The sequence below is a fragment of the Bos mutus genome, chromosome 4 (genome assembly GCF_027580195.1).
Source record: "Bos mutus isolate GX-2022 chromosome 4, NWIPB_WYAK_1.1, whole genome shotgun sequence".
Taxonomy (NCBI): Eukaryota; Metazoa; Chordata; class Mammalia; order Artiodactyla; family Bovidae; genus Bos; species Bos mutus.
The window spans coordinates 87,837,583-87,857,244 of NC_091620.1; the positions used below are offsets into that span (position 1 = coordinate 87,837,583).

The 19,662-nt window shown below is 42.3% G+C and overlaps 1 protein-coding gene across 2 annotated transcripts in view; it reads right to left on the reverse strand.

Annotated features, from left to right (window-relative positions):
* Positions 1 to 19,662, reverse strand: part of DNAH11 (dynein axonemal heavy chain 11) — a 371,336-nt gene that overhangs the window by 15,055 nt on the left and 336,619 nt on the right. For both annotated transcript variants that reach the window (XM_070369750.1, XM_070369751.1), the window contains 3 exons: positions 13,824 to 14,051; positions 8,450 to 8,641; positions 4,771 to 4,890 (listed from right to left, as the gene is read on the reverse strand). In XM_070369750.1, coding sequence (XP_070225851.1) covers positions 4,771 to 4,890; positions 8,450 to 8,641; positions 13,824 to 14,051 — 540 coding nt within the window. The remainder of the gene's footprint in view (positions 1 to 4,770; positions 4,891 to 8,449; positions 8,642 to 13,823; positions 14,052 to 19,662) is intronic.

Sequence of the window (19,662 nt, forward strand, 5' to 3'; positions counted from 1 at the left end):
CAATAAGCACAGGAAAAGATGCTCAACATCGTTAGTCTTCAGGGAAGCGCCAATCACAACCACAGTGTTATGCCACCTCACACCCGCCGTGAGGATGTGGAGAGGACTCTCATATTTGCCAGTGGGAATATAAAACGGTGCAGCCACTTTGGGAAATAGTTTGTTGGTTCCTCAAAATATTAAACATAAAGTTACCATGTGATCCAATAATTTCATTTCTATATATATACCCAAAAGAAGTGGAAATGTATGTCCATGCAAACACCCAGGAATATTTATTCTACCATTATTCATGATAGCCCCAAGGCCAAAACAACCCAAATATTCATCAACTGATGAACAGATACATAAAATGGAGTGTATTGATACACGGGAATATTATTTGGCCCCTAAAAGGAATAAAGTACTGATATATGCTATAACATGGATAAACCTTGAAAACATTATGCTAAGTGAAAGAAGTCAGACACAAAAGACCAGATATTGTCTGATTCCACTTACATGAAATGTCCAGAATAGGCAAATCTCGAGACAAAGATTAGCGATCGCCTGGGGCTGGGGAGTGGGGGATGTTGAGGACAGGATGCTGAGGTGACTACTCATGAGTCCAGATATCTTCTGGGGGTGAGAGAGATGTTCTAAAACAGACTGCGGCAATGGCTGCATAACTGAGTGCACACGAAAAACCTTTGGACTGTCCAACTGAAACTGGTCAATTTTATGGGATGTGAATTATATCTCAATAAAGTATTTTAACAGAAAGAATCAATGGAACTGTGCTCAGGGAGAATGAGCCTCCACATTATGAAAAATCATCAAGAATTCCAGCCATCTCTGCAGAAATCAGCGCAGGGCATGCTGCAGGTAGAATCGTTAGGAACTGGGAAAGCCAGGATCCTGCCATTCTGTTGAGTCTGTTTGATTGTCATCCTTTTCACCTTCTCCTTCCTGGTAATTAAGGAAAGGCTCACTTCCTCCACTGCCTCTCCGAGGAGCCCTGTTTATGACAAGAAGCTCCCAATTCACTGTGAGTCTAAACGAGTGTATATGCTTGTGGACTTTTGAGTAAAAAGAACAACAACAAAATGCCCTGTCGCCAAAGTCTGGGAGGGAAATTGCTCAAGGTTGAATCCTGTTTTCTGCCTTTAGGGTCCATTAGTGATTTTCGAGACAATACTCTCATTTCACAAATGAATATACTGAGGCACAGGATGGGCTGGCACAAAGCTGGACAGTAAGTTAGTGGCAGAACCAGGACTAGGGTTTGGGTCTCCAGGACTGCCCAAGGTTATTCTCCCAGTAGCCACCCTATGCCACCTAGCGTGCACAGGACACGTGGAGGTCCATCTGTGACATGAGCCCATGACTACTGACGTCAGCATGCCAGCCAGGGGGCTGCAGAGAATCTGGAGCCTGAGTGCGAATTCAAATCCTGATTTAGCTACTTGTGCAACTGTTTGAGCTCTCTGAATCTGGGTCTCCTCTGTGATGACTGGGATAATATCTGCTTCGCAGGACTGCAATGAGAAGAGACAGTGCACATGAAGCGTGTAACACAGGCCTCTGGCACAGAGCGGGGCTTGATGAAATTTAACAAATGGCTTCCGTGGTTCTAGCTGCTGATTATATAAAGTACAGTCAAGTGAAAAATATACACTATGAAAATTTACAGTCTGTAATAGTAAAGATGTCTCCCATTTATTAGGCATTTTGTTCTAACAGTCTTGAAGCCTGAGAGTGAAGCCATGAGTTGGGCCATTCTTGTTCCACAGACGATGAAACAGAGGCTCAGGTTCAGTGATGTGGCCACAACTGCACAGGAGACTCAAGAAAGAACTGAATCTGAACCCGAGTTTTGTTTTGGTTTTTACTTCAAAGCCCAACTTCATGATTGTTAATATATGACAACTTTCGGGTGACCCGATACCTTATTTTCCAAAAGTAATTTACTACTTGTTTAGCATTGCCAAGTACGCACCTCACATAAGAGAACCATGTTATTCTAATTCCCTAACTTTGGCCAGGAACAACTTCTTTTTTTTTTTTTTTTAAAGCCAGGAACCTTCTGAAGCACATGCCATGGGGGAACCCTCTCTAAATGCCACCTCATTTACCCAACAAGAAACTCATCCATCTTCCCTAACAGGACAAAGTCACTGAAAACATTGTGAGTGGTGGAACTTGAAACCTCAGAGCACCCACCCATGGGTAACTCTTCAATCAGGTGTCCATGCAACCAAAGATACTAATCGCCAAGTATGTTAACCAACGTGAGAAATGGCAAAAAGACATCCTGCAGATGCTGCAGTGTCAGCTTAAGTCTCTCATGACGTAAACAGCGTGAGCGGGACACATCTGCATGAGAATGAAATAACTGGGATTTTGCAGCCTCTGCCACCAAACCAGTCAGAGCTTTCCCTTCCTCTGGTGAGTGGAAGAGGCAGCGCCGTCTGGTGAGCAGGGAAGATGGCAAACAAGCATCTTCATTCTGAAAACCTCACCAGATTGTCCAGGAAGGGCGGCTACCTGTATTTCTAAAGGGCTAACACCTACACCAGTGATGCCCCTCAGGTTGCACCCTCGACATTTCTTTTCCAGTTGCGTGAATGGGAGTTCAGCCTTGTGCAGGTTCATGGACCACCTCAGCTGGCAACAGTGACCGCTCCTCATCCTCAGGCCAGGACCAGAGAGCTGCTCGCTCTGCCCCTTGACCTCCACTATCACTCGGAGGTGGCAGGTAAAGGTGGCAGGCCCGACCCTGTTTATCTTTCCCATCTCCATGGTAACCTGCTCCCAGACCTCTGAGGAACGACTTCCGATTGTGCTGAACTGAAAGTGTCTTTCTGACCTGTGAAACCCAGTTCATTAGAACTAAGGAAAAGACCAGGAGACTCACAATCAAAAGAAACAAGTTACGGTCACATGGCAGGAAAGTATATTTTCCCTGCCCCATCCCCAAATTGTTCCACATTATTAAAAGCAGCAAAGAAAAAAAAAAAAACCAATCTGTCCTCAGTTTCCTATATGAGACTACAGTACACCATGTTTTCTAACACACGATCATATTTCTTCTTAGAATGGACTTTTGAGGAAGGTGTCATGCTTTTATGACATGAAGTTCTCAATAAATTATAAATAGGAGGCTGCTCAAACTATTTTAAAAAACACACGGCACTGCTTTACACACAGCTGGTGTCTTGCCCAAGTGGGAGAAGAAATGGCATGGTGGAGGGTGTTCTGGCATTTCTAAGAAATAACCAAGCAATGGCCATGAACCTGCTACCACTTTCAGCTACTTCCGTATGGAACACAAGAACCGAATACTTTTTCCAGGAAACCCAGCCCCAGGCACAAACCATGTGGGTATCTGGTCTACACAGACAAAGGGCTGGTAAGATAAGAGATGGGAAAAAAGGGTACCTGGTTTCTTTATATTCTAGAGCAGGGGGCTCTGCCCCTTCCCCACAGAAGGAAGAACTGTCCTTTTAAATCACTGCAGTTTTATTGAGCACATAGTTAGTTAGGACATAGTGATCAAAATTTAGAATACTCCATGGCTTCAACTGATGTTGAAGCTGACACTCCAATACTTTGGCCACCTGATGCGAAGAGCTGACTCATTTGAAAAGATCTGATGCTGGGAAAGATTGAGGGAAGGAGGAGAAGGGGACGATAGAGGATGAGATGGCTGGATGGCATCACTGACTCGATGGACATGGGTTTGGGTGGACTCCGAGAGCTGGTGATGGACAGGGAGGCCTGGCGTGCTGTGATTCATGGGGTCACAAAGAGTCAGACACGACTGAGCAACTGAACTGAACTGATGGCTTCTGCAACAGAGAACAAACTATAGATTTCACTTACATCAGAGCCCCTGAATTGAAATCAATACATCTGCCTAGAAATAGATACCCATAGCTGGGGCCCCTGCCGGTGATAACTGAGTGGCCTGGGACAAATCACCATGCCCCTGCCACCATCTCTAAAACAGGGTGACAATATCAGTTCTGCGTAACTTACAGAGTTATTTCAGTAATGCAGTGGGGCTGTGCATGTAACAGTGCTCCCTATGGGCAGAGAAACCACCTGTGTGTGTAAGTGTGTGCATGTGTGTGTGTGTGGGATGGATCTTGTTAAAACTGATTCTCATCTTATGGGTCTGAGATGGGGCCCAAGATCCTGCATTTCTAGCAAATTTCGACTCCCAGGAAGGTGGGCCAGAGTATATTCACAAAAGGCCAAGAATCTTCAGTAACATTCAAGGACTATTAACATAGTGACATCAGTTTTAAAAATTCTTAGAGAAAGACAAACATATGATGCCCCTTATACATGGAATCTAAAAGATATGGTACAAACGAACTTCTTTGTAGAAGGAGACTCACAGACTTAGATAACGAACTTCTGGTTGCCAGGGGGAAGGACGGGAAGAAGGGATAGTTAGGGAGTTTGGGATGGATATGTACACATTGCTAAATTTAAAATGGATAACCAAAGCAAGCCAAAAAATAAATAAATAAAATGGATAACCAACAAAGACCTACTGTATGGCACAGGGAACTCTGCCCATTGTTATGGAAAAACCTAAATGGGAAAAAGAATTTGTGAAAGAATAGACACAGGTACATGTATAACTGAATTACTTGGCTGTACGCCCGAAACTAACACAACATTGTTATTCAACTATTATCCCATCTGAAATAAAAAGGCAAAACAAAATTCATACTAGAAGTTCTTTCTCTAAGAAATGATTTTTTAAAAATGTCTTACCAGAGAGGGATTCATGAATTCTTCTAAATACGTACAGCACAGTTTGCGGTCCCAGTCATCTGTGATGTGGCCCCCATACATGATCTCACCAAAGAGGTAGCGGAGGTCTTCCCACGGGACCTGGTGGGGATCAGGCAAACGTTCACTCCCGGCGCCAGGGCAAAGGCCTCAGTCGACTGACAGCAAGTCCTCCAGCCCCCACCAACAGAAGCGTTTAAAAGAGGTCCAAAAATTAGAATTGAACTGGCTGAGAATTATTTTCAGTGTGTGTGTTAATACATTCAGTAAAAATTCACTAACACAGAGCTTTATTCTTAATTTTTTTTTTTGTGGCCACACTGCGTGGCATGTGGGATCTTTGTTCCCCAACCAGGGATTGAACCCGCGCCCCCTGCAGTGGAAGTGCAAACTTTAACTGCTGCCAGGGAAGTCCCAACACTGAGCTTTTAATGAAGACTTTAAAGCAAACTTGAGTTATTCCCAGAACATGTTTATACATTCAAAACCTCATCTAAAAACCAGGAGAAGCCCGCCCTATGTTGGTTGATATGGCTTTTGAGGGATGACCTACTTTTACGATCTGATCTGTATCAGGTTTTTATGATCTGATTCAGGAAAAGAAAGAAAAACTGCAGTTTGAATTTGGGGTATACTGAGAATTCCATCACCTTCCAGAAATCCAGGCAAACCAATTGAGTTTGTCACGGACTGAGGGCTCGGTTTATGGTGTGGCCGGGCTCCAGGACTACCCTAAGGGCTGCAGCTAAAGGCTGTACTGTGTTTTAGCACGGAAATCACGGCATCTCCTCTTTACCGGGCTTCACAGGGTTTGAAGCCCCTTCTTTGCTACCCTTTAGCTTCCTCTGGGTTTGCAAAACATGCCAGCTTGTGATGGAGCCTTTCTAGACAGAAACCTTTATATCCTCGGGGGCAGTATATTGCTTCCCAGCAGTTCAAGTAAAAACTTAATTATAGCCTTTGAATTGTTGCATGATGTGACAGAACAAGTAAAATTGCCTCAACTATTCCAATGCACTTGCTACAGGTTTATTAGAATTTGAATAAATGAACCTCAAATATGTCTTTAAGTCACCGCGATGTGAATGAAAAAGAAAAGTGGCTACAAGGCACCATGCTCCCTCCACCATGCCATGGACTACTTCCAGAGAGCAGAAAGGGATGGGAAATAAGATTTCTTAACTTGATTTCTGTGATCACGTTTAATTAATGCCTTCTATATATTATGATTTGATACATGGCCCCCTCAAGATTTTAATCAGCTACAGATCTGTTCTGCTTAATAATTGATTTTCTTCCCCCAAATCTTGATTTTTGTTTTCTACATATACATTTTTCTGGCATCCTTCCCTTGGCATGGTGATACACCCTGAAAAAAAACAAGGGAACTTTTGTTATTCAATAGAGGGCCTCTTGAGCAGGTTGGAATGGGAGAAAGGTACTGTTACAGAGTAACAATTTTTCTTCCTACTTCCTTGAGGCTTTTTAAAACCAAAGTCAGAAGTTACATAGCTCGATTCCCAACCTTAAATGCAATCAAGTGATATTTTCAATTAAAGTCTTCCAACCTTGACATTCAAGAATTTCTCTATGGTGAGACTTATAAAATTTATATGGAAGAACATCAAAGTTCTTATAAGAGTTAAACCATGGGGGGGCCTTCCCTGGAGGCCCAGTGGTAAAGAATCTGGTGCCAATGCAGGAGACACAGATCCCTGATTCAAGAAGATCCCACGTGTCGCAGAGCAACTAAGCCTGTGTGCCACCACTACTGAGCCTGCGCTCTAAAGCCCGGGAGCTGCAACTCCTGAGCCCATGTGCTGCAACTCCTGAAGCCTGTGTGTCCTAAAGCTTGTGCCCCGCAACAAGAGAAGCCACCACAATGAGAAGCCTGCACTGGGCAACTAGAGTAGCCCCTGCTCTCTGCAACTAGAGAAAACCCTGCACAGCAACAAAGACCCAGAATAACCATAAATAAATTAATTGATTAAAAAAATTTAAATGTTGGCATTCCCTAAGACTTAATCTTTAAATCTCTCCATCACACTCTGTACCCTTGGTGATCTCATCTAACCACATAACTTGAAAGATCATCTATCAAATGCCTACTTCCAAGTTTATACGGATACCTTCTTGAAAAGGGCATCGTGTACAAGGAAACTATGTGGGCAAGTCAACTTAATTCCCAAACCCAAGTAACTCGCTTCATGGTATGTGGTGAATGACTTGGGTCAAGACATCTGAGAGACAAGACGGAGTGTTTAAAACCGGAAGCTGTGCTGATCCTGGGACCCCCGTGGGAGAAGGAGCAGGACACAGCAGGAGTCAACTGCTCAACTAGTGCTGCCAAGCCCAGGACGTGACCGGGAGACACGCAGCAGCTCCTCTCCTACCCCGCTTCATTCCTACCTCGACTGTGCACAGGATGCGGCTGAAATACGGTAATATGCCTGGTCCTGGCCTCCTGGGACAGGAATGAAGGACTTAAATGAAAGTATTAAGTGGTCTATTTCGTTTTCCACCCAGAACTATGACAATAATCATTGTTACCTGCAACATTTTAAACAAAACGTGCTAAGATCAACACACAATGCTGTTTATTAAACTGGTCAAAATATGCTCAAAGTGAACTTCAAAAATTTAAAAAATGATAGCGACTATCACATACCATACAGAAGTAATTTATCTTGAATACAACCTATTCAACATGTGTTCCTTGACAGAACACATCCATGTTACTACGTACAAAGTGTACATATTCTGATAGTGGTCAAACCATCCTGAAAGCTTAAGAAAAATTTGACAACAAAAATTATAACAATAGTTACCAAAAGAACAGCAACAACAAAATATTTATACATAGAAACATTGGTTGAATGGTTTTAAAGGCCTTTTATAGAAAGTGTGACCTAGAGCCTAATGCCTGGTTGATTCAGACAAACACATCTCACTTTTAACAGATTGAAACTTAATGGAAAAAGTTCCCCTTATGAGGACTAAAATCCTTACAAACGGTTCATCCTTTTTGAAATCCAATCACGGAGTTTGTAAGAGTTTACACAAATGTTCTTGATGAAGCATTCCCATTCCCATCTGTAGAACACATTTTAGCTATGGAATAAAATCATTCATCTACCTTTAACTTCAAATCAAGGGGAACATTACTGAGAAAGTCACAACAAGGTGGCATCCTTAATACATAATAATGACATATGCAGGAAATGCACCATTATTTATACATGTGACGCGCTGTAAATTGCTTCCATCATCAGAACTAATTGTAGTGATTATTAATGCAGTGTTATGAACTGTCAGAATTGCTGTACGTAATTACATTTGTGCAAATGCTTCATTACCTGCCTAATGAATCTGGCATATATGCACATGTAAACCACTGTTTTTGTTAACATAATGAAGGACAATTTTTTTTGGTACTAAGCTGCTGATGTAGAACTGGTTTGACCTATCTTCTCAAGTCCGAGCATCCACTGTTGTAAAACCTTTGATCTGGTTTATTTTCACACTGGGCAGAAGATGCATATATAGTGTCAGCTATTTCAATAATAGCTTCAAAAGAGAAATTATGGTCCATTTGACAGTGCCCAAAGACTGACAGCTTCCACACACTCCCTGGAGAGGTTATCCGACCATGCACACTTACGTTAGGGTTTGCCTCTAAGTAGTTGTAGAGGACGCTGGCACAGATGGTGAGGTCCCCGGGACTGAACGGGTAGCGGTGGCTCCAGCCCTGGGGGCCAAACCTCAGCCTCCCGGCAACACAGGCATGGAAGTAGCACAGAGAGAAGAGGATGCTTTTAAACTCCTGCTCCTTGGAGCACACTTCAAGTGTATCCTGGGAGAAAAGAAAAAAGGAGTGATCATCTACCTGTATGGTTTCCAAGGGCAAGGGTCTGAGGTTTCAATTATCTTGTAGAGGACTCAGAGAGACCTAGGACAGAGGTGACATGCAGCTTTAAGCTGGGAGAGCATAAGAGGAGACTGTTTGGCACTTGCTAATCTGTTGCTTTAAGAGGAATGGTTTTATTCTGCTTCAGTTATACCTTTGTTCCTCTAGAGAATGAGACCATTCATTCTGACCAGTGGCAATACTGTGTGACGTCATTTTCCCCTGCAAAAATTTCCTTGTACAATCTGGATGACAAAAGGCCATCATCTTAATTTCATCAGTGTAACAGAATATAAGTGAATGCCAGCTCTCCATTCCTCCCAGTTCCATGGTAATACAGATGATCTGAGCACACGGCCACTCATCGCAAAATAATTTCCCAGCCTCTCTTGAAGCTGGATGTGCCACATCATAAGGTCTTTTCCAACAGAATTTGAGCAGAAGTGATGTGTGCAACTTTCATATCACTTCTTAAAAGGAAATTGCTTGCTCTGCTTGTCATTCTTCCCCCTTCCTGTGAGCTAGAAACGACACTGATTGGGTGACTCGGAAGCCATGAGTTAGGTATATGGCGGAGGCACCAACCAGCTGGGTGTGTGGTTGATTCCACAGACTAGAGCTGCCACTTAGGTGCAACAGAAATTAAGTTGGACCATAAAGAAGGCTGAGTGCCGAAGAATTGATGCTTTTGAACTGTGGTGTTGGATAAGACTCTTTGAAAATCCCCCAGACTGCAAGGAGATCAAATCAGCCAATCCTAAAGGAAATCAGTCCTGAATATTCATTGGAAGGACTGATGCTGAAGCTCCAATACTTTAGCCACTTGATGCAAAGAGTCTACTCATTGGAAAAGACCCTGATGCTGGGAAAGACTGAAGGCAGGAGGAGAAGGGGATGACAGAGGATGAGATGGTCGGATGGCATCACTGACTCAATGGACATGAGATTAAACAAACTGTGGGAGATGGTGAAGGACAGGGAAGCCTGGTGTGTTACAGTCCATGGGGTCACAAAGAGTCAGACACGACTGAGTGACTGAACAGCGACAAGAAATTATCTTCTTTGAATCACTGTAATTCTGTACTGCCCCTTGACTAATACAACTAATATAACCACCACCATGACAACTGGTTTTCTTCCAATGAACTGGAAATAAAATTCATTGTTGGGATGATAGACTGGCATATAGAAGAGTGGAAAACATATGCCCTGTATAGGAGATGTGTAAGATGTTTTTTGAAAATGCAGAGGGAAACCTGGCATGCCACACTGATACGGTTCTGGCTCCCAAAGCCATACAATTAAAAAATGAAAAATGGCTGTCTGGGGCTTAAAGGTAGTACTGAGCCATTCTCAGTTCTGTGAGGCAAATGAGGAAAAGTTGAAGACTATCTCTTCAGCTGATGCTGGGCAGCAGAGGACGATGAGGCCATATCAGCACCTTCTATCCTTTAAAGTGGTCAGATTACACACAGTCTAGACATTTAAATGGATCGGACAATGTGGGCATCTGCAAAATCTTTTTAGCCTGTTCTGGGTGGGAGTTCGGATCTGGCCTCCCAGGGCCTTTCAGTAAAAGTCTACACCCAGCCTAAATTTGTTCTCTTGGTCCAAGACTAGAAGAGTTTTTTAGTTCCTTTCTGTGTTGCTTTCATCAGAATCCCAGGTTACCACCAAATACAGTTCTAGAATTGGCCAGGCGCCAGACAGTATAGGCCCAACTAAATCACTAGGTCATTTCTAGGATATTTGTGGGACTTGAAAGTATATGACCATTACAAATAATTTTTCCACTATACATCAAGTAAAAGGCAAGCTTGTGAAAGGAGAGAAATCATATAATTGGAATTAATGTTGACAGTAAAGAATCTGCCTGCCAATGAAGGAGACAGAGGAAACATGGGTTTGATCCCTGAGTTGGGAAGATCCCATGGAGAAAGAAACGTCAACTCACTCCAATATTCTTGTCTGGGAAATCCCATGGACAGAGCACCCTGGCAGGCTACAGTCCGTGGGGCTGCAAAAAGTTGGATATGACTGAGCAACCAACATTTTCAATGTTGAAGGATATAAAAATTCATTGCTTTTACAAGTAAGAAATTTCTAGGAGACCAAATAGAAGTGACATGATTTTACTTAAGGAATATCTAACTACTCACCTAACTCCTCCATGAATTACATACAGTCCCCAGAAAACCCAAAGTACTACAGTCAGCACATTGTTTCCATCTATACTTCATATAACCTGGTTTTAGCCTCAGTGCTAAAGAAAATCACAAGTCAGTGCCCATTGCACTATGCTCTGATAACATAAATGATGTTAGGAGAAAACATGAACTGGGCTTTCCAAGAAAAAGTGTAAGTCCACCTAACAGTCCATATTCCAGGACAAGTGATCAAGTGTTCATATCAGGAAATATACAAATGACATTGTAAAGAGAGAACAGGCACTCACACATAAGTATGTTGCATGCACACAGATACTAATTTAATATGCACAATTACCAATTATTTGATTCTACTGCAAATCTTACAGAAAAAGAAATTTACATTTTTACTTTAAAAATCTGGTTATCTGCAGATGAAAGGAGCTCAAGCATTTATGACATCTCCAAGAGGCAGTGCTATTGAGCCAGAAGAGGAGGAGGTAGGTGGCATCCTAAAGATATGGTTCTTTACATACATACATACATGTAAATAATCGTCACTTAGTGATTATATTTACATATTCTAGAATGTTCAAGGTAGTAAAGGAACAATACTAAATGAACTTTGTTCACTATGAGTACACATGTCAAGATTTGAGGATACATCCTGATTTGGGGAGAAGATTAAGAATACAGATTATATTTGATTTGAAAATCAAAGCACGTAAAACAAACTACCCAAACAGAACAGTTGATGTGTTTAGATTCCTTGGGTGCTTTTCTCATCTAAGGACACCCAGGCAACAGGAGCCACTAGGACTCATTCAGCTCACCCAAAGGGGAACCAAGCTAGAGGGCGGTTAGCATCCTTGTCACAAGCTTTAGCAGATAGGATGACAGCCACAACATACAACATCCGGGATGGTACGCTTGGGAGAGGAGGTGTCTATGAGGGACACCACTAACTGCCAGCCCCAAAGTGCCTTCGTGCTGACTTTTACTGTCCAACATAGAGTTACTTTCCCCACCTCTCTTGCAGCTAGGTAATGCAGTGTGAGTAAGTCTGACCGATGAGTTGAAAGAAGTAGTATGTACTAACTTGAAGAATGCATCTTTACAAGAAAACAAACATGTTCCCTTCATCATCTTCTCTGTTCCTTCTTTCATCCTACTTTCTGGAAAACAGAAACGGGAGCGGCCACTCTCACTGCCACCTGGGACCAAGGCAGCCCATCCTAGAAGCGTGGTAAGCACACTGGGCGATGACAAGTCTGTGGTGACAGAGGCGCTCTGAATGACCTGGCTCCCGATTCTCGTGTGATAGAAATACCTTTATAACCTTGTTCAGGCCACTGTTGTTTTGTACTTCCTTCATAAATAGCCAGCCATAATTCTAACTGATAAACAATGCTAGGAATCTATACACAGAGAGTCAGGGAGCACAGACTACTACCCTTTAAATATATAATCTGAATAAAAACTACATTTTTTCTAACATGACAACAATTCAGCATTTCATAAAAACCTCTTAAAAAATTTTTAGATATTCTTTAGAATATCTATTTGGGTGGTTTTTGCTAGATTTGATGCAAAGTTTATTTAGTGAATCACATTAAATATCTTTGCTTTCACTACTTATGACTATATTTAGTCTTAATATTTCAGAGGAGCCTTTCCAGTAGATAAAAAATATTGTCCCTTAAAGTTCTTAAAAGTCTCTCCAATAAATGCAATCTTCAGTTAATATAAGTGGTTTTTCAAGGAGCAGTCAAAAGAACTGATACTTTCACAAACTAGAACATGCTGTTCTCACTGGAGAAGGAATTCACGCACAAGCTCCGGGGATCTGAACATTCCTGTGGCGTATGCAACAATGTACATTTCCCTGGGGAGAGTGTCTGTAGTTTTACCTGATTATCAGAGTGCTGCTTACCAAAAAAAAAAGCTGAAGGGCAACTGGGCTGCAGCCTATGAAATGCTTACTTTTACAAACAAAGACAGCTGTTCTGGGGAGTTGGATAAATCCCATTTGAATATGTCAAACTACTCCTTTGTCTCTTTGGCAAAAAGCTCAGGAATGTCATAAATGGCAGGAATTATGACATAAGTCAAGGGATAATAAGATACATGCCTGCCTTAGTTCACACAAAAGGATAATTCAAATATGTAACAGATTCAACAAGAGTTTCTGAGTGCCTTTTGTTTATACAGCCCATCATGTAAACAGGCTACAAACTACTCAATTATTGAATTAGGCAATTAACTGTATTCTTCAAAACTATATTCTTAGGTGGCCAATTATTTTAATGCCTTTATAATGGTCATTTATATGTCCAGAGGGTACTAGATAAAAAGTTAATAAGCATGTAGGCATATTTTCGGAGTGTAATAATGTTTCTAACAGGAGGCTGAATACTTATCACCAAATTATATGTGTTTTCTCTTTAGGGCTTATTCTACTTCTCCTAATAAGAATGTTTTTTACTGAGGATTTCCAAGAAATTAGAGGAAGGAATGGGAGCTCACAGAAATGGCAACAAGGAAACTGACGGACTTGATTATAGCAGAGACAGATGTGGTCATCTGAACAAAGACACTAATGGTAATAGAATTATCATTAATTTATAAATGTATGAATTTGTTTTATTTTGAAAGGAGGTGAAAATGTAAATTTGAAGGCAGTATGGATATAATCTAAAAAGAAGGGCTTTAAATTTAATGATATCAAAATCATACCTAAAAATATTAAACATTATACCAAAACTCGCTACATCATCGTCATCATCCTTCTCAACAACATCAATAAGAGCAATGGCTTTTCCTCTTTCTTTGGTTGGAAATACTAGTCTGCCATGTTTGTCTTTAATAAGCAAGTTTCTCAAAGAGGCACGTGATTGTTCATTCTCTTTATATATATGGCTGTGGTTTTAGGTCTCACAGTCTTGTGAGAAGACCCTGGCTTTGGGCTTCTGCTTTCTTACCTGATCAAAATTGTAGAGAGCAGCATGCAGATTGGCCAGCATCCCTGTGGGGGGCTCGTTAGTGATCTTGATGGAATTCTCCAGGAGCCCCTGAGGGATGACATGCTCGCTGGGTGTAGATGCAGACTCAGCACTCATGAAAACCCTGTAATCTCGGTGGCTTCCCTGGCTGAATCTTTCAAGCAGTTTCTCCAAGGTTCTCAGCCACTTGGCTACCAAATGGACATTCTGAAAAAAAGCATGGTTTATGACTGCTGTGAAATACTGAAGTACGTTACTTAAATTACAAGATTACAACATTTTCCCTTACAGAAATGTCTTGAAAACACAGAGAACCATGATTTAAAGTTTCCTTTATTAACACGTTAGGGGGAAGAAAAAACCACGACAGAATTGAGCACTGAACACATTAAGTGCTCCAAATCACTACAGGTTGTCTTTGTAAACCAAAATCTCCTTCCAACACGCACCTACTTCCAACATCCACCAATCACTTCTGAGATGGAGGTCTTGATACTTTGCTTTGTTACAGTTCACACTCAATAACTGAGACTAATCTGGGTTAGTTTGACCAAGTATAAGAACTAAGGGCCAGAAATGCACCTGATCAGCCACTTCATTGTTACTGATGGAAATCTCCTCTACTCCAACTTCTACTCATTGGTGTATGAACTCTAACATGGAAATGAGGGATCAAAGACCAGCTGAGAAAGCAAGCAATCACTCTTTGTTAAGATGCGTTGTGTATTCCTAACATTATTTAACTTAAACCCCAGGGCTGTCAGAAATCGGGTAAGAAACAAATGTCACCACCATCACTCTTCGATTTTCAGTTTTACAATTTACAAATAGGCTCCTCCCATTCTAAACACCCACCATTTCAGCTTGGTAGTTGGTGCTATGAGAGATGTATAAAGATACCTCACATAATCTCTGGCCCTTGCTATAGAGACTGAAAATATCATCCCCAGGAATACATCATTATTTCCAACAAAGAAACACATTTACGATTATAATGGCTAAAGAAATAGAATGATGGCAAACAGGGAAGGGAATGTAGGCAGCTGTTTTGCAGGCAGCTCTGTTGCAGGAAGCAGCTCCCTGCAGGATACCCGCCTGTCTTGTCACATTAACAAAGCTGTATCGTAGCTAACTTTGACCTAGGTGCCCCCATGTCCTACTCATCTCTGGTCCTAGAACCCCTCTCAGATCTTTTGATCACACATTGCCTTACCTAACCTGTTGATTCTTCCCTTAGATCAAAGCAGCAGAAATGGAAAGTAAGTCCTTAGCAGATGACTAGATCTTTTCCCATCCTCCCCTTTAGTAATCAGGCGAGCAGACTGTGTAAACAATTAACATCTGAAGAATGACCACAAGGTGCTAACAAGCCTGCGTGCATTGCTGGTGGTGGTTCGGTAGCTAAGTGGTGTCCAACTCTTGCGACCCCATGGACTGTAGCCTGCCAGGCTCCTCTGTCCATGGGATTCTCCAGGCAAGAATACTGGACTGGGTTGCCATTTCCTACTCCAGGGGATCTTCCTGACCCAGAAATTGAACCCAGGTCTCCTGAATTGCAGGCAGATTCTTTACTGACTGAGCTATTAGGGAAGCTCGCAAAGGGGGATGCCAATAGATCTGAACCCCCTACCTCAATGATGAGCTGAGATTACTTTTTTTCCTTTCCCTTTAAAACCTTTTATCGCTGAGCCAAACCTTTGGAGTTGGTTCTGGGAGCTAAGTCTGCCTTCTCCCCAGGTTGCCAGATTTCTGAATCTGGCAATCTTTCTGTTCCTACCAGCACTTACCTCTCCAGAATTGGCTTTTGGAGCAGCAAGTGGCCAAATCTGAATTTGATAACAGAACAGTAATGTAGATATCTTTCTTCAAAACAGTTTTGTTGTAAAAAGACCTACGCCAATCCAGTGGTTGACATTATTAGGCTTTTCTCCTCCTAGGAGAATACTGAACATTGGAAGGTGTCAGGGCCTGAATCGTGTCCATCCAAGTACATATGTTGAGTCCTAACCCTCAGCGAAAAAGCAAGAGAGTTCCAGAAAAACATCTATTTCTGCTTTATTGACTATGCCAAAGCCTTTGACTGTGTGGATCACAACAAACTATGGAAAATTCTGAAAGAGATGGGCATACCAGACCACCTGACCTGCCTCTTGAGAAACCTGTATGCAGGTCAGGAAGCAACAGTTAGAACTGGACATGGAACAACAGACTGGTTCCAAATAGGAAAAGGAGTACGTCAAGGCTGTATATTGTCACCCTGCTCATTTAACTTCTATGCAGAGTACATCATGAGAAACAGTGGGCTGGAAGAAGCACAAGCTGGAATCAAGATTGCCGGGAGAAATATCAATAACCTTAGATATGCAGATGACACCACCCTTATGGCAGAAAGTGAAGAGGAACTAAAGCACCTCTTGATGAAAGTGAAAAGAGGAGAGTGAAATAGTTGGCCTAAAGCTCAACATTCAGAAAACAAAGATCATGGCATCTGGTCCCATCACTTCATGGCAAATAGATGGGGAAACAGTGGCTGATTTTATTTTCAGGGGCTCCAAAATCATTGCAGATGGTGACTGCAGCCATGAAATTAAAAGATGCTTACTCCTTGGAAGGAAAGTTATGACCAACCTAGACAGCATTTTAAAAAGCAGAAACATTACTTTGTCAACAAAGATCCGTCTAGTCAAGGTTATGGTTTTTCCAGTAGTCGTGTATGGATATGAGAGTTGGACTATAAAGAAAGATGAGCACTGAAGAATGGATGCTTTTGAACTATGGTGTTGGAGAAGACTCTTGAGAGTCCCTTGGACTGCAAGGAGATCCAACCAGTCAATCCTAAAGGAGATCGGTCCTGGGTGTTCATTGGAAGGACTGATGTTGAAGCTGAAACTCCAATACTTTGGCCACCTGATGTGAAGAGCTGACTCATTTGAAAAGACCCTGATGCTGGGAAAGATTGAGGGCAGGAGGAAAAGGGGATGACAGAGGATGAGACGGTTGGATGGAATCACTGACTCAATAGACATGAGTTTGGGTAGGCTCTGGAAGTTGGTGATGGACAGGGAGGCACGGCGTGCTGCAGTTCATGGGGTCGCAAAGAGTCGGACACAACTGAGTGACTGAACTGAACTGAGCCCTCGGTTCCTCAGAATGCAGCTATATTTGGAACAGGTTCTTAAAAGAGGTAATTAAGGCTAAATGCAGTCATTAAAGAGGAGAGCATACCAACCCACTGCAATATTCTTGCCTGGGGAATCCCCATGGACAGAGGGGCCTGGCGGACTACAGTCCATGGGTTTGCAAGGAGACAGACATGACTAAGTGACTAAGCACAGCAAGCACAGCAGACATTAAAGTGGACCTTAATCCAATATGACTGGTGTCCTTATAAGAAGAAGAGATTAGTAGATAGACAGACAGACACACATAGAAGGAAGGCCATGTCAAGAAACAGGGAGACTATAACCATCTATAAGCCAAGGAGAAGGACCTCAGTTAAAACCAACTCTGCTGACACCTTCATCTCAGACTTCTAGCCCCTAGATCAATAAGAAATTAAATTCCTATTGCTCAAATGATCCAATCCATGATACTTTGGTATGGCAACCCTAGAAAACTTTTACAGTAGGTAAGGGCTCTCTAAGTTTTCTCACTTACTTGCTACTAGATGATAAGGAGAGTGCTTCTCACATCTAACTGTGCACTCATACAAGTAAGCAGGAGCAAAATCTATAATAAAAATCTGTTTTGCATGCTCAAATGTGTTCTAATTCTCTACCTCAAGGACCATGACAATGCCTTGCTTGGAAAGTTTATGTGAAACAAATGTAAAAATATCTCTAGGTGGTGACTTTGGAGTCAGGGAACAGAAAAATCTCCAAGCGCACCATCACTGTACACAGTCACACTTTGGAATCCAGCCTGGGGACCATTCTTGAGGATACCAGCTTTGAGACTGGCTAGATATCCGTGGCCATTTGTCCAAGGGCAGCAGTGTTTGTGCAACGTTTTTAGTCAATACACATATGTTGAAAACGACCCACTTTGCCCATGAAAAATGGTTTTTAATTCCATTATTTTAATTCACAAATCATCTGGTGTGCATGAGATAAAGACAGCGCCAGCCTGCTACCTTAGTTATAGTTTTCTGTGGAATGTGGGTTTTCTGACAAAATGCTAGTAGCTGCCTAAACATCTTGAGGGGGGCTATTTCTGATCATAGTAATTGACTATGGTGGAGTCTGGATAAGAACTTATTACCATGTGCATACGTATCCTTTGCCCACGCCAACAAAACTGAATGTAAAATACAAATAATATAACAAGTTCTGATTATGCTGGTCTTGTCATGCTTCAAAGTCCTGCTCTTCTTTTAACTGCCAATCAAAGGGATACCACAAATCTTCGGAGACTGCAGAGTGTGGTGAAAAATAGCAAAAAAGTTACATTCTAAGTTTCTGGCTTATCACTAGGAACAAAAGTCTAGAATAGATACACAAAAGGAGACCCTTCACAAAGTACAGTCTTTCAAGGCTTTTTTTTTTTTTAAATGGGAAAACTCACTACTTGCATTTTTTGGGGGAGGGGACAACTGGTAGCTCAGCACAGACATAGAACCGACAGAAACATTTTGCTGTGGGTGCTGTCCTCTCTTAGGAGATAGCTGCAGCCTCCCAGTCTCATGCAGTCTGAGCCTCTGGATGTGAGGATTTGCAAAGGACTCTTTCTTCTGTGGGAAGATCCCAGGGTCCACACGACTGTCCAAGCAACACCTGCTGGTTTTAGAAAAACAAACCCTCCACTGTCAGCCATTTGACTCTGTGAGGCTCAGAAAGGGACACGTCATCCCAAGTCCCCATACTGAAGGCTCACGGTTTAAGCAGTAGGTTCTATTCTCCCAGAAGGTTATATTCTGTGTGGATAATGGGCAGCGTCTTTGTGCATCCAATTTTATTTTCAGCACAAATGCAAACAGCATCAGCCCTGGACACTGGAGATGTTAGGGAAGGCCAGCATCCTGACAGCGTGAGGTGGCAGTGTGGGCTAGCTGAAAACACATCGTCTGCTGCCAAACAGATTCTGTCCTTTCCCACTGGGTGGCCCTGAGGCCCTCCAGACTACTCGGAGGCTCAATTTTCTTATCTTTACAATGGGATGGTCATACCTCCCCTTGCAGCTTTGCTGTGATGATTAGCGACAATGTATCCCAGGAATGAATTGCCTAGTAGAGAGTCTGGCATATAAAAGAGAACCTTTGTGCTCCAAATCAAAAGGCCAGACCCCCCAAGACAGCTGGCATGCCCTGCTGAATTAGGAGTCTGCTTGGCCCCTAGGTGCCACCTGAAGCTGGCCTGGCCTCCATGGGTTTTAGGTTCTTGCTGTTGCAAACTAAAAAACGCTGCTTTCCATCTCTTTCTATAAGGATGACATCATCAGCCACTGCAAGCACTGGCATTCAACACAGCCTGAAAAGTGTTCGGGGTGGAGGTCGGGAATAAGGCACTCTATACACTGGGAAAACCTGGTAGAAAAGACCTTCATAGTTAGGTATTTTCAGGAGAAAATATCTTATGAATCTCTTTCTTGTATCTTTTTATACCTAGAAAATCACTAAAATCATTAGCAGAGGTGTCTGCTCCTTGTGACTAGCAGCAACCCTCTACTGAGACGTGTGCTTGGTTGCCAAGACCACATACACACTGGCCTCTCCCCGCTCCCTCTCTGCTGTAGTTTCTCAGAGCTGAGAGTCTGTCTCCCGGGCTATAGTCCCCAGATAAAACTGAACTCGTACCTCCTTTGTGTGTTTTTTTTTTTTTTC